General features: G+C 36.1%; 1 protein-coding gene across 1 annotated transcript in view; it reads right to left on the bottom strand.

The window, feature by feature from the left end:
* SVIL (supervillin) overlaps positions 1–15,448 on the bottom strand; it is a 73,225-nt gene that overhangs the window by 43,698 nt on the left and 14,079 nt on the right. The window contains exons 7-14 of the mRNA XM_015810662.1: positions 12,468–12,551; positions 9,486–10,361; positions 8,892–9,062; positions 8,228–8,262; positions 5,123–5,184; positions 4,817–4,956; positions 4,077–4,172; positions 1,927–2,179 (exon numbers count right to left, since the gene is read on the bottom strand). Coding sequence (XP_015666148.1) covers positions 1,927–2,179; positions 4,077–4,172; positions 4,817–4,956; positions 5,123–5,184; positions 8,228–8,262; positions 8,892–9,062; positions 9,486–10,361; positions 12,468–12,551 — 1,717 coding nt within the window. The remainder of the gene's footprint in view (positions 1–1,926; positions 2,180–4,076; positions 4,173–4,816; positions 4,957–5,122; positions 5,185–8,227; positions 8,263–8,891; positions 9,063–9,485; positions 10,362–12,467; positions 12,552–15,448) is intronic.

Below are 15,448 nucleotides of genomic sequence, written 5' to 3'. Positions count from 1 at the left end.
AATTTTGGTGATCCTACCCTCAAATTTAAGGAAGAGTTATAATCAAAAGCACATGTCTGCCATTGGTTTACATATTTACAATTGAAAGAAAGATTTAAATTATATAAAAAGAGTTATGGGTTTGATTTAGTTAAAAATGAATTGGAAATCTTACTATGTGGTACTGATGAACATATTATTGCTAAGTCTATAAAATGTTACTGAAACTGAATTTGGAAAGTGAACATGTGAACTATTGTATGAGTCAGTGGGCAAGGAATGTTGAATATAATGTTATGCTTGAACAATGGGAGAATATATGGATGAAAGGTTTAAAATTTACATTAAACTGAAATTTAAAAGACCATTTCTGTAAGATGATGTATCACTGGTATTTAATACCAGATAAGTTATCCAGAATGTATAAAGGTATTTTTTCAAATGTTGGTAACATAAATATAAAGAAGGGATCTTTTATCATTTATAGTGGACATGTGTTAAACCAAAGAAATGTTGGAGTAAGATTCAGATTTTGATACAGAAAATTCTTAAAATAAATATAAAGATAAAACCAGAAACTAGTTTAATGGAAAAAGACTTGGAAAAAAAAGTCTGGAACTTTGATGTTATATATGTTGATGACAGCAAGACTATTTTATGGAAAAAAATGGAAGGACATTTCGATCTCCACAATGGACTAGTGGCTGCAAAAGCTAACAGAGTTAGAAGAGATAAATAATTTGACTGCTTTGATCAAAGAAAATAATATATGTACTTATGTTTCTACTTGGAAACCACTTCTGGACTTTGTGCTGAAGTGGGAAAAATGAAACTTTGATTTTGGGTTTTACTGATTAGATAGATTCGTTGTTATAGAAATGGCTAATTTATACTATTATGTAAAAGTAAAAAATTGAAGTTTGATGTTACTGTTTTATTCTACTGCACTAGAGGGAGTCAGAAATCAACGTCTTTTTTTTTCTTTTTTCCCTTCTTTTCTACACTTCTTCTTTCCCTCTTCCCTTCCTTTTTTCCCTACTATTTCTGTATTTTATATTATAAACTAATAAAAACTGTAAACATAGCAGTATTGGTCACATACAGATAAAAATAAGATAGACACAATTCTTGAATATGCTCTGGTTACTGACTCTAATAAAAATTGTGTTCAATTATTGGTTATAAGAACAGCAGCAGCAAACAACTTGCCTATAAACTAAATCATCTAAGCCCTGAAGATAATCACAGCCCATGTTTATCCTATTTATAGGCAAGTTGGTTCCATGCAACAGCTGGGCCTCTGAAGTTAAATTTCCAATATGGAAAGAATTCATGGTGTACTTGTACCTAAACCAAGAGGGATTTATTTTTTTACCTAGTAAACATGTTTAGAATTAAAGAGCAAGCATATAGCTTTGGGAGTTCAGGACTAGAATTGTGACAATGAGAACTTTAGATCTGCTTAGGACAATACATCACCTGCATATTTTCCTTTGTAAGACAGGAAACTGATACTGCCAGTTTCATGTACTTCAAGAACTTACAGAATTTATGTGGGACAGCCTTTCTATTTAGAAATGTCAGTTTAGGTAGAACCCAGCCATCAGATACCGATATAACCATCTTATTAAAAATCATGTAGCATCGATATTGTACAGTCTTCACTGGGTTGCAAAATTAAAAATAATTTTGTACTGACAGCTACCTTGTATTAGAAAAATGTGTTTAAAGTCTGCCTCTTGATAAGAGGTTATCTCTACATGCTGAGGCACTAATCACACAGCTTGATTAACAGCAGTGAAGCTGCTGTCAGATGACATGCTGGACCACATTTTTATGCAAGCAAGTTTGGTGAATGAGGCAAATTAAATTCCAATGTGGACAATTTCTACTGAATAAATGTGACATGGCTGAGTTGGGAGCAGAAGAAAACATTTGCATTTGTACCTGCTCAACTTCTCCAAGAGTGACAGGCTGAGTTTGATAACGAGCTTTCGATCTCCTCTGTCTAAGATCCCCTCTCTTCTTTACAAAGACTGCCTTTGTTATCGGTTGAGACAATTTATTAAATAAGGCCATCTTTTCAGCCAAACTCAGGGTTGAAGAATCTGGTTCTCCAGACTGATCTTGCTCAGCAGTATCTTGGGCTTCCTTTATTTCTTCTCTGGCTGATGTTTTTTGGTGGGCAGATGCTTGCAACCTTAAAGGAAACTTCAGAATCAGCAGCTTTAATAACAAATGAGACATTTAAAAAAAAAATCAGGAAAGCTTCAAACAAGACCTAGGAAAAGACTGGAACAAAGTGTTGGCAACTTGGTTTTGTGCAGCTGGATCTGCATTATCTTTTCTTTATCATATATTCCATACTTATATAAGGGCAGTGTTTTACAACCCAAAAGAGTCATAGCAATCATTATCGATGCCATGCACCAATTTACATTGTGTAGCCAAATATCATCGTAAGACAAAGGGTATGTAATCTTGATGAGAGGCTCTTCTGAACTCTCTAGCCATTAAATTCAACATTTTTCTTTAAAACTCTCATTTTGATTCTTATCTGTTGTGAACATAGCAAGACATTTGTGGTCATTTTCATAGTAACATGCATAAAAGAGTACAATGCCCAAACTTTTGAACCACATTTTACTTTCACTTTGCAGGAATCCATTCTTAGAGTGAGGGATATACTCCACCTTATCTAGCTTCCACTCACTGCTTACATTTTAAGAAAAACAGTGACTATGCTAAAACAATATCTATTCTATTGCTATTGCTTATGTGGTCTTTCAAGCTGGTATTATCCACAAAAGGAAGTGGGGAAAACATTAATCTTTGTGCAGCATGCTCAATTCATGGGGGGAGCAGGAAGGACTGAGCAAGATGTTTCGTAAGATCCATAGTGAGCACCACATGCATCGATTTTTACATGCAAAACAGGCAACAATGACAGCAATACTATTACGTGGCAATTATTCCAAATTCTCTATGTTTGCTGTATTGGTCTGGGATATACGTGTGTGTGTGTGTGTGTGTGTGTGTGTGTGTGTGTGTGAGAGAGAGAGAGAGAGAGAGAGGGAGAGAGGGAGGGAGTGTGTGTGTTAGGAAACTGCAACAAGATTTCTCACACTTCACGGGAAGTCAGCAAAGTAGCAGTGGGCATTAATTCTTACAGGTTGAATCAGCATAAGCTTGTGGGATCAGTATAATTATAACTTCCTCTAATCCTATATTTTATTCTTGTGATTAAATACAAAAGTTAGAAAGTCCTCAAGAATACTTTATTATACACAACCTTTACATAGCTGGCAGGGTAAATTAAGAATTATATTATCTTTTAAATGTTCAATCTCGCTAACCTCCTGCTTGCATTCACCAATTCCTTTTCTCTTGAGCAATTTTGTTCACAAACATTTTCCCAATAAATATACAAAGACATTGGAAAACAGTCAAGAGTGATGGAAGGATGAGCCACAATGATCTATCTTGTGGGTAAAAAAAGATATTTGTTAATCTATCAATCAATCTTTGCCATCTAAAAATTACAATCTGGCATGGTCAACAAAAAGAGAAATCCCAATAAAATCACTAGGCTTTAGGAAAATTCTTCTCGTCATATTTTAATCTTTCAATTCTGTTTTTTTTTTCACCTCTCCAGTTTCTTTTTTTACAAGTATTAAGCAGCTGAAGGGCAACCCAAATAAGAAGAGGAATTTATGCTTACACCGATAGATGGTGCAATTGCTCATCCTTCCATTAATCCTTCTAACTGTTAAAGAGACTGGAGACAGGAAAGTGAAGGTCCATGAGTGTATCTGACTTTCTCCATGCGTTTCCCCCCCTTTTATGTTTGAGAATGGGACCCTCCCCCCCAAAAAGAAAGAAACCAGATACTGTGCCTAATCTAAAAGCTCTTGAATCAAGCGTGCAACAAGCAAAAATGTTTGATTGCTTTTGCAGTAGACAAAGAAAGGTTTTCATAAGAAAGACAACCATTCTTTAAAGGTCTTCAAATCATACAGTACGCTTGCTTTTACAGATGCATTTGCTAGCAATGACGCTTGCGTTCCCTGTAACATGCAAGTTGCATCCTTCAGTACCTGGTAGGATGTACAGTGCTCTTAACTATAGTGGGATTAGGTATTCTTGCCACTACAGTGTGGGTATTCACAGTACATGAGGCAGGGGTAGATTCACTTTAAAAAAAAATAGCCAAGTGGAGGAAAAATTCACAAGGAAAGAAAAAAGAACAGCATTAAGGAAAGCATATAGTTTTCACTATGCAAGATGATATACATAGCTTTTCCAGAGTTGAATAAGTTCAATAAATGTTTTATAAAATTGCATTTCCAAGGCCAAGTTATCTGTTCACAGGAATGTTTCCCAAAAATTTAACTGATTTTCATGTTCTTATAAAATCTTATCTACAAGAGCATAGAGATTTGAAGGAGAGTCACAGGATTCTGTATTCATTATTAGGAGGGTGCATGCGTTTAGAAGGCTTCTGCTCTTCTGGTAGATTATGAAATTACACTGGCAGAGTTTTTCAAGGAAGGTGATATATTTGATTTCATTTATAACACCAAGTAATATCAAGTATATCCTGTTATCATCTGTGATTTATTAATTGTAGTATACATATACTTTGTCCTGATTTAATGACTGACTCCAAAAACTGATTGTGGTTCCCCTTAAGCTACCATAATTTTCCAAAAATTGTTCCCCCTCTGCTAGAACCCCTTCATAATTACCTAGCTATAAATACTTCATGAATGGAAACACAACTGTCTAATTAGCCAAGCCAAGCAAATATTTTAGCTAACATATTTCCAGGACTTACGTAGCAGCAATGACCACCTCTTCCGTTGTAACAGGTTGCGTGTGTGATCTGTCTTGCATCCGTCTTAACCTTCTCTCCACAGCAGAGTTTCTTGAATGTGGTTTTGGAACACTTTTATCATCAAGTGATTTTTCCATTTCCTGAAATGAAATATATTGTCAATTTAAAAGGAGGTCTTGGGTCTTAGGTCAATACATTTGTAGAGAAGAAATCTCTAGTGCATTATGAGAGTTTATACTCATACAATGTCTCCTTAAACTTAAGTAGTGAGAAATTTAGATCTTCTCAGAAAAACAAAATACTTACTCTGAAAAGCAACCTCTTTGCAGCAACGCTCAGCTTAGCTCTTTCATCTAATTTCTCTTCATCTACAGAAAAAATGGTGTATTAGGCTCTAGAACAGACAATTTAAATTGCTCCCCCACAACTCCTGCATACAATATAGGCCCTGAGTTTCAGTAGGTAAGCCCCATCAAATAATCATCACTCTGTGACAAAGAATTATTATAGTGATGACCAGCAATCACAAGAAACTCCATCCATTTGGTTCCTTGATGAAAGAATGGCATGGATACCAGCTGAAAACCCATGGGTACTACAGAATGTATGGAGTCATGGAGATGACCTTGAAGAAGGCATCTAGAAATTGTTAGGACAATCTATGTTAAGTTCAAGCAGGTGGAAAAGTACTGAAGAAAGGTTCAGACTGTCTCTCCTAAATCCTCAGACTACAGCAGAGAAAACATGGACAGACTTGCAATATTCTGTACTACAATCTATTTAAATAGAGTTCTAATCTCCCTATAGAATCAATGTCTTCATCTGGGTTTACCTTGTAAGGCTGACACAGAGGCCATGAACACCTGAGCATAACCACTGCCTATAGGTTGGAACACCATCCTAAAGTCTACTCCAGTTAGTTCAGGAACAAGAGATACTGTGGGGCTGATAAACAGGCAATGCTTCAACACAATCCTTTTTCTGCCCGATACCTCTATCATCCAACAGATCTTTAAGTTTTATTGAAGTTTATTACCTGATGTCCCCAGAGGCAAAGCATTTAAAACAGCAGCAGTCAGGGCAGTCAGGATTTTTTCATGTTAACTTTTTTTTATCAATTCCCAAAATTGATAGCATCTAGGGCAGTCTGCATTTGCAGCAAGTTTGCACAAGTTGAGACCAGATGTGGCCTTTAGAGTTGCTGTTTGATTTATTCATTAGCCCTTAGACCCTGACCCTTCTGATGGTATCCTTTATTTTAGTTCCAAAAATTGTCTTATCACATCAACAAAGAAGCAAGACCTGGCCCGCCTGACTTACTCTTGAAAGTTAAAAGAAGAATGTATTTTTTGATGGCTATAGCATAAAAGCACTGTCTCCTACATAGTTCTCTAATGTCAAAATATCCCTCTTTGAAAATTAGTCTGTCTTTTTTCTCTTTGCTTTCAGAACAGGTGTTTTTGAAACATTTACTCTCGGCTTGTCAACTGTAAATTTGGCAGATTGAGACCCAAGCACTATGTGATGGGGTAAGCACCTGTGTTTCCCCGGCTCCTGTCAATCTAGCTATTTGAAAGCATGCAAATGCAAGTAAATAAATAGGTACCATTTCAGTGGTAAGTAATAAGGGTTCTGTGTACCTCAGCATAGTCATGCTGGCCATATGACCACTGAAGTGTCTTCGAACAACGCTGGTTCCCTCGGCTAAGAAATGGAGATGAGCATCGCCCACTACAATCAGACATGACTGGACAGGGGAAATCTTTACCTTTTACCTAGTTCACCAGAACGTCACTAACTGCCCTCATGGTGTTGAATATATTATCCTTATGTTTCATTATATCTTATGTGGTATTGGCTGGGTGAATCCCCTTTCCCACTCTTTAACATCCATATGGAGCCAAGAGGATGTTTGTGTAATGTTCAGATTAATTGCCAGTTAATCTCTAAATTCAGATGAGATTAGGAAAACATGCCACTCAGTCCATCTAGCAAAAACATATAGCCTGATGTTTATTTATTAAGTATCAGCAAACATTAAAACAGTGAACTGGGAAAAAACAGGATAAAAGGCAAACAAAAGCAGGGAGAGAGAAAGATATGAAACACACAAATAAGCATACATACACACAAAATACATATATAATAGTTACAACTCCTATTCTGCTGTTGAAGAGGTGAAGGAAGCAATTTGCAGGATGCGGTTCATGTATCCAATACAGGAAAGGTCCTCCAATAGTTTGGAGTGTGGTATCATTATTATATTGTCTGTCCAACGTTATCTCATCACCCCAACAATATAAAGATGCTGTCAATGTCTTCTCTAGGTGGCTGGAGGCTATGACAGTCTGGGTGTAAGAGAACTGGCTGAAGGTGAACTCAAGAAAGACAGAAATGAGAACAGTCTTTTACATTCCAAACTGTTCACCACCTGAAGTTTATCTTCAGCCAGTTCTCTTACACCCCGATTGTCATAGTCTCCAGCCACCTGGAAAAGACTTTGACAGCATCTTTATATTGTTAGGGTGATGAGATAAAGTTGGATAGACCAACATAATAATAATACCACACTCCAAACTGTCGGATGACCTCTGTGTTGGATACATCATTCCCATCCTTCAAATTGTTTCCTTCACTTCTTCAATAGCAGAATAGAAGTGTAATAAGGTGGCTACTGATATCAGTGTTATCTCTGGCTAAGCAAGCGTTGCCTCTGGAACTATGGCTTCTCAACAGAATGGCTAGAGGGACTTTGGTTCACTTTTGGCTGGTGTGCCATTTGCAGCTTCCCTGGTGCTGGAGGAGCTGGCTACAGTAATTCATGCCTTCATTACCATCTGTTAGATTAGTATAATGTACTCTGTATAAGCCTTCCTTTAAAGATTATTAAGAAAGTGGTGGCTTTCTGAAGCCTGTGATATCTTATGCTAAGGATTCTCAGCTGACTACTCATTGGCTTCCAGATATGATTTAAAATGCTGGTGTTGAGTTGGGTACCTGTAGGACCATCTATTCCACCTTAAATTGGACTATCTGGTAGATCTTCAATGATGAAACTCTATAATTCCCCCTTCCAGGAAGTGAGGGGGCTGCAGGAGATGCTTTGGAATGCAGGGATGATGCTTTGGAATCAGACTGGATCCTTTCTCATAGCTTTTAGCAGGATGTTACAAAGAGCTTTTAATTCAATTAATGAACTTTCATTTTATTGTTTGTTATATTGCTTTATTCATATTTGTTTTATGATGCATTTTGGTCTTATTCATTTTTAACTTACTATGGATGTTAAACTGTTTTTATATTATGCTAGCCATGAAGAGTTGCCATATTACACTGGAATATAAGTGTAATAAATAAGAATAAAGCAAAATGAAAATAGCCACAAAAAAGTATGGGTAAAAAAATTCTTACCTTCAGGAGATGGCATTTCTGGATTGAAAGTGGACCTATGGAAATTGCACAAAGGAAAAAGATAAATCAATGGTCTTTCTTTTTACAAAGGAAAAAAATATTCCACTTGAAGTCAAGGAGGACAGGAGAAACCACAAATAAGATAGTGTTTCAGTTTGCAATAATCTTTTGTTTGCAAATAACCTGAAAGCAGGATCGCAAGCAATTCCAGCCAGGTGTAAGTTGCATGAAGGAGAATGAAATCAGATAATTCATTAAATAAATAATAAAAATGAAACACTTTAAAATATTCCCCAATGATTACATCTAGCACTGATGTCAGATTTTTTTAATAATTGCTTAAAACATTATAGATTGAATCTATTTTTATCTTAGAATGCATGCTGAACTTTTAAAGATAACCCGTTTCCTGTACCTAATATGGAATAGAATGTAGTTATGTACATGTGTGTGTGTGCATATGTATGTATGTGTATAATAAAAACACTCCCTCCAAATCAGCCACCTGCAACTGCATTATTAGTCTGGCTGAATAATATTTAACTTTCATTAAAAAAACCCAGAAAGAAATCCTAAAAGACCTTGAAGAGTCTAGTTTATTTTACTAATATAACGTGCAATATATAGACTATTATTCAGTGATCTCAGCTGTACAAATGCGTACCAATCTGTTTCCTTTCGCTCTGCTGAAGTTATGGGCTGAGTCCTAAATCTCTCAGAAGTCTTTCTATTTTCCTCAGGAGAAAAATACCGCCTTGGCCTTCGTGACCTTTTTTCGCTTTGAGCACTGCTCGACAAATCAGTACCTGATGTTTGCATCTCACACTGAGACCCACTTTTTAATACGGCAGAAAGCAGAGAGAGGGAACAACAAAGAATTAGGACGAACAGGGAGAAAAGAAGAATGAGAAAAGAGAAAGATGAAGGTCAAATGTAAGTGTCCCATCAAATCAGTCCATTTTTGCTCACTCTGCATGCTTCCAGAAAAACCATGCACAGAAAAAGTACAAAGTCATTCCATTCCAGCCACCCAACATCAGAACTTGCACTAAGCAAGCAGAAGCATGTATGAACAAGAAGATGAAGGCCAACACTGTGTCAAACATACTAGATGGAAATTACATCGGGTATTTGAAGTGCTGCAGAATGCAACTGATGTTGAGTTTTGAGTGCCGTTTATGCCAAGGACGTGCAAGTGTTCACATCAGTTAAATAGTAGCAGTAGTAATAACAATAATAACCAGAAAATGTCACCTACAGTTCAGGTTTCTTCTTGGCATTAGCAGTTTCCAAAAAGGCATTACGGAGTTGGGCCACAGAGACTTTTGTATCAACCACAGAAATCTCACCATTGGGGATCTTTCCTTCAATGCTTTGAAACTGCATGATGTTCCTTGCAACATGCTCTTTACTTTTGAAAACTTCTAGTTTAGGAGATCCAGTGTGATCAGATAGGGAGCGTGTAAGGAATTTAGGTTTCACAGTAATTTCTTCAGGGGCCTGAACACTCCCTCTAGCACTTCGAAGATACATAACCTTTTCGGTTTTCTCAACATTCTCATGAATCTTCATCTTAGGTTCAGGCATCCACTCCTTAAAGCTCTTTAGATCCTTCTCAACTTTCACAGACTTTAGCTTCACAATTGAATCCTTCTTAAATCCATCTTCTCCACAGTAGGCCTCTCTACTCTTCATTTGCCTGTGCAACTCCGAAGGTCGAACTGCTTGTCTTTCCTTCTCAGCCTCCAATCCAGAATAATCAAGCTTGGATGATCCATATTTCTGAATCAAGGAACATTTCTCATTGTCCATCATAGCATCTGGTGGGAATCTAGTTATGAAGCTGGCATTGGCCTGTATGGGAATCCTGCTAGTGGGATTTCTTTCCGGTTCTTCAGGTGCCACCAATTGGGCTGTATGAGCAATTCCAGCAGGCTGAACATAGCCATGAGCTGGTTGGCAGGCTAAATCAAATGGCTTACTGGCAACCCTATGGAAAGCAGATGTTTCTGACTGAAGAGGCACAACATTAACCGGTACTGGGAGAAATTTTCTTTGAGACATAGTGTCTGTGAGAAGTTCAAGGCTTCCACGAGCACTTTCGTCTTTCACCAGTTTCTCTCTAACTTTTACTCTTTAAGAAAGAAAAATGGATTAAAAAGTGGTTCAGCTGTAACTGAGAAAAAGAGAAAGAGAGAAATAAACATGCACCAACTTTGGGAAGAGACAGCAACATTAAAGTATTAGATATTGTTAAAACAGGAATTCGCAGAGAACTTTCCATGAACTACTTGTTGCCAATTTCACTCCCCTCATCTCATCTGGTCAGTGATTTCAGTGTAGCCACTTCTCCATCTATTTTTTTATTTTCATGCACTAAACAAGGTGTTTTTAACTTTTATGGTCTACAGTGTTAATTTGCTAGGGTAGATACGGAGCCCAATATAGCCAAATTAAGAATAGTTAAATGTATAGTCTAGCTACCTACATCCCTGAAACACATAACTAGGCCATTTGTTCTCAAATGTGTTGAACATGCCACTTTCTAATGTTTGCAGTAGAAAAAACTCCAAGATTCTTGCGGAACAGTGGAAATACATGCACTTTTGACTGCTTGTCATATGCACTCTTATAAAATGTCTGCTGTCGGAAGTGTATCCAAACTTGTTTATGAGGAGGCAAGCTGGTAAAAATATTTCTTATAAATTTTTGAAACCTCCTAGAATTTCCCTCTCCCATTTCATCTTATTGTCTCTTTTTTCTCTTAGCAGGTATGAACACATTCTAATGAAGCCGTGGGCGCAGTCAACCACCATTTCTGGCAAATAGTATCTTGGAAACCTAGCCATCACACCCAATGCTTTGAAGCATTGTTGGAAATATACTCGGCAACTTTCCATTTATTACTTTTAATTAAAAGAATATAAAACAAGTAGAATCTGTTGGGAAAGGAACCTGGTGAACATACACAGGTGTTGGCAGGCAATTTAGCACCTAATTGGAGCTTAATAGATTTCCTGATAAGAATCTAAAATTCTAAAATTATGGACAACATATGTATAATTAGGACTAATTGCTTCAAATATAAACAATGCCAAGTTTCTGAACAGAGAGGAAAGAGAACCTTAAATTTTGGTATGCACGTAGAACTATTATATTTTCAATATATATATAAATGTGTTATTTGTGAAAGACATGTTCTACAAAATATGCAATAATCATAACAGAAAAAATAAGGTACTGCACACTGTATATTATACTGCATATGTATTTAAAAATTCTACGGTATTATCAAAATTGCAGCCTAGATGCCTGCAACTGGGACATGTCACTTCAGTTGGCACTGTCCTATTCAGTCTCCCAATCTTGTGTCCTCTTTTTTGGGCGGGGGCTCCCAAAGTTAGTTTTGACCCTGGCAACTACCTGGACAACTCTCTGCAGTTTTTTGGCAAGATTTTGAACTCATTTGCCTTTTTCTTTTCTTCTAGAGCTGAGAGAAAGTAACTAGCTGGCTTTCTACCTAACCGGCTTTCTATCTCAGTAGGACTAGAACTCACAAACTCCTGGTTATTAGCCTGGTGTCTTAACCACTATTCCAAACTGGCTCTCTTAATCTTGTGCTACTGAAAAAAATGCAGCTCATGTTTCTGGAAGTAATATATCAATATTGTGATTAAGAGTCACTGAAATCCTTAAACATAGTGAATTTGTCATATGCTTATTAAAGCTAGCCACGTGCTAGCATTTGTTACTCAATGAAGGCTCCTTCACTGAGGATATCTCATCTATATGTAAACATGAAGATTTTCATAATTCTAAAAAAAGCTACTGAGTTAAATATTATGGGAAACAACCCAGTATGGAAACATTTCTGCGTTTAGTACTTGCAACTTTTCACAGGCTGTTATTCTGTTGTGTTACTGAATGCAAGGCAAAGAAGTAAGTTAATGACATAAAACTGTGAAAAGAAAGCTTAAATTTAGACAGTTCCACTATATCTATACCTATGGAGCAATTTCTATTAACAAATCATCAATTAATTGTGAGTGAGCAGGATTTCCTAAGGGAACACTGTGCACCAAAATGGTCCATTAACTAGAAACAGTGTTTTATGTTTTATGATTCCATGCCATCAATAAATATTAATGACATTTGTTAAAATGATCATGGATGAATGAAAAAAGAAGGAAAGATTACACTTGAGTTATTATTTACACCACACATCTACATGGTAGAATACCTGGAGGGCCAGTTGATCAGTGAAGTTGTGTCCCCATCTGAATCTTTCTGAAGAAACCAATCGGCTTTTGTTTTCCCTGTACTACTATAGAAAATAGAACTTCAGAAAATGTTCAGATAATATCCAAAACATGTACACTCAACTCCTCTATTGACCCTAGTAACCTGACTGGTAAATCATGGTAAGATTTCAGGTTTCAGCTTAAGAATAGCTGTATGTGAATATAACTAGGGATCCATCTACAAAAGATACTTCTACTGACACAAGACCATAATATGGAAGTGTGCACAAAAAAATATTTTTCTAAAATAGGTCTTACATGTTTAATCTGAATAAGAAATAATGAAAAAATAAGGCAATACTTAATACTAAATTAACAAATGATACATTGACTTAAAAGGGGAATGGGATTCTAAACATCAAGATATAAGACAATTAAAACCTAAGCATTTTCTTATAATCTCTCATATTATTAGTTAGACTGAATCTTTTATTAGAAAAAATATTTATTTTTTAACATATATTTTATTTAAAACGCATAATTTTCAAAGCTTTTAAATATCCTGTACCTGAAAAAACTATGATGCAAGAATATTATTTACTTCTCCACATACCTAAATTGTAATAAATAAATATATACATTTAAATGAGAATAAATTTTATTTATTTTATCTATCTAAGTAGATAGATATGCGTAAGATTGCCCCATTTGTCATTCCTTGAAACTGAAACAAAACTACATTTTAATAAAAATTCACACACTCAATTCTTTATTAATAAGATTTATAGAATAGCTGTTTTAGGCCAGCTTCTCATAGCAACTACTTTTTTCTTGGCTGACATTGGTGAAAGTAAGTAATACTTGTGTATGATTAGGATACAAAAGTGAAAATGAAATTTGGGGTGCATTCATCAGCACTATTTTATAGTGTATGTTTTTTAGGAATTGTCAAAGATGCAACATACATATACCAATGCACACATCAAATTATCTTTTCTTCTTCAAATCCAGACACTGCATAGTCTTACTAAGTTTTGTTAGCTTTTGAAGCCATTTAGAAGCTACACTTTTTCAAATTACAAAACTGGTAAAATGCTAATGCTGAATTACGAGACTGAAGTGATAACAAAAAAGAGGAACAGAGTTCCCAATATGCTTCTCTTAGCCCATAACTTCTTTGTGGATAGGTAACTTTGATCCAATTGTTTCCAAATAAGGTGTACTCCAGATGTATTTGATGTATTCCTGGGTATTTGGCCTTGGAATTACGAGACTTGTAGTCAAAACATATAAAAGGAACATGTTGGGAAAATCTGCTTTACAAATACTTTAAACCAGGAGTCCCCAACCGCCAGTCTGTGGCACTGGGCATCAGAAACTGGGCTGTGCAAACAAGCGAAACCCTATTGGCAGGCTGCAGGCAGCATGCAAAACCACACCCCCTCTGGTCCGTGAAAAACCCTCTCTCCACGGAACCGGTCCTTTGGTGCCCAAAATGTGGGGGCCGCTGTTTTAAACTGAAGAGAATGAAACACTGGGCAAAGAAATGGGGGGAAATGCAATTAGGAACAATTTCTTCAGATCATATATAAAATTCTACCGAGACTATGGGCAATTTTATAAAACAGAAGTGAATTCATGGAGGGCTTCATTGAAAAAAGCAGTAACTGTCATCTGTATAGATCAAAATCTATGGTTAGAGCTTTATTTTCTTGATAATTGGTTTAGAATTTTTGATTAATTGAATAGTAGAAGCATATCCAAAATAATTGACAGTTTTAAGAACTAGCACTTTTGCTTTATCTCTGAAAGCATAATAAAAGTGATGATAAAGTTGTTCAAATGTACTCTACAGAATTTATATTAAAGGACCATAAAGTAATAAAAAGATAATGTCTGCTGCAGCCAGTTTAAAACCCTTGCTGAATACAATGAATCCAAACCACTTATATGGAGGAGTGAATGTTAAGCACTGTAAAGTAGTGCTTCTCCAACTGATTATTTTAGATAAGAAACAATGTATTGAATCAAAATTAAAAAAATCATGATAAACTCCAAAGGTTATTCCAAAAGTTGTTTGTTTTACTGAAATAGTGTTGAAGTTTTTTTTTTCCTAATTTCAACTTCTAAGGAGGTTTATTTAGAGGGAAGATGTATTTGGGAGTGTACTGGGGGCTCTGTGCTGTGCAATCCAGTTTATACAATCAGGATTGACCTGGCTGAGTTCAGATGTAGGCTGAGTCTATTTATCATAAATCTTTTTCCTGGCCTGACAGCCACATGGAACTGGATCAATTGTTTTCCTGAATCAATCTTGTACCTTTTGCTTCTTAAATCTTAAGTCTTGGCCTACTATCTGGAAACCCTTCGCCTAATCTTGATTTCTGTCTGTTGCTCTATGAAATGTCATTATTGATACAGAACTTCGTATGTCCTGAATGTTTGATATAGCCATAATTATATAGTTAGTAAATGTGACTTATGACTGGCTGCTTAGCAACAGTTTGAAACTTTATTGGACACTAAAAAGGGTATTTATGACCTGGATTTAACATTCTAATAGTTGCCCCCCCCGGCAGTCCCATGATTGCATTTTGAGCACATGGCAATTCGCTTGCATTTATGGCCATTTGCAATGTCCCATAGTCATGGGACTGGTGTTTACTTCTAGTTTCTGGTAAAAAATAGCCATTGCAGATAATGGATTTGCTTAACATATGCGGTATTCACTTAATGACTACTGCAAAAAATGTTGCAAAATCAAGCATAATCACATGATGACCAGCTTAATAGCTGGAATGACTTACAACCACAATTTAGGGCTCAGTTAAGTCAAGAACTACCTGTACTGTCATCTACTAATTCTACTATGAGTGGTTTTAATAAATCTCAGCACTATTAAAATATTTTAATCCCCTGTGATAGGGTTATTATTCAAATCTTCCAGGATAGATTACTCTCTTACCTCAAAACAAAACAC

Source organism: Protobothrops mucrosquamatus, unplaced genomic scaffold, assembly GCF_001527695.2.
Source record: "Protobothrops mucrosquamatus isolate PMUCROS unplaced genomic scaffold, P.Mucros_1.0 scaffold13, whole genome shotgun sequence".
Taxonomy (NCBI): domain Eukaryota; kingdom Metazoa; phylum Chordata; class Lepidosauria; order Squamata; family Viperidae; genus Protobothrops; species Protobothrops mucrosquamatus.
This window is presented reverse-complemented; position numbering and strand designations above follow the sequence as displayed.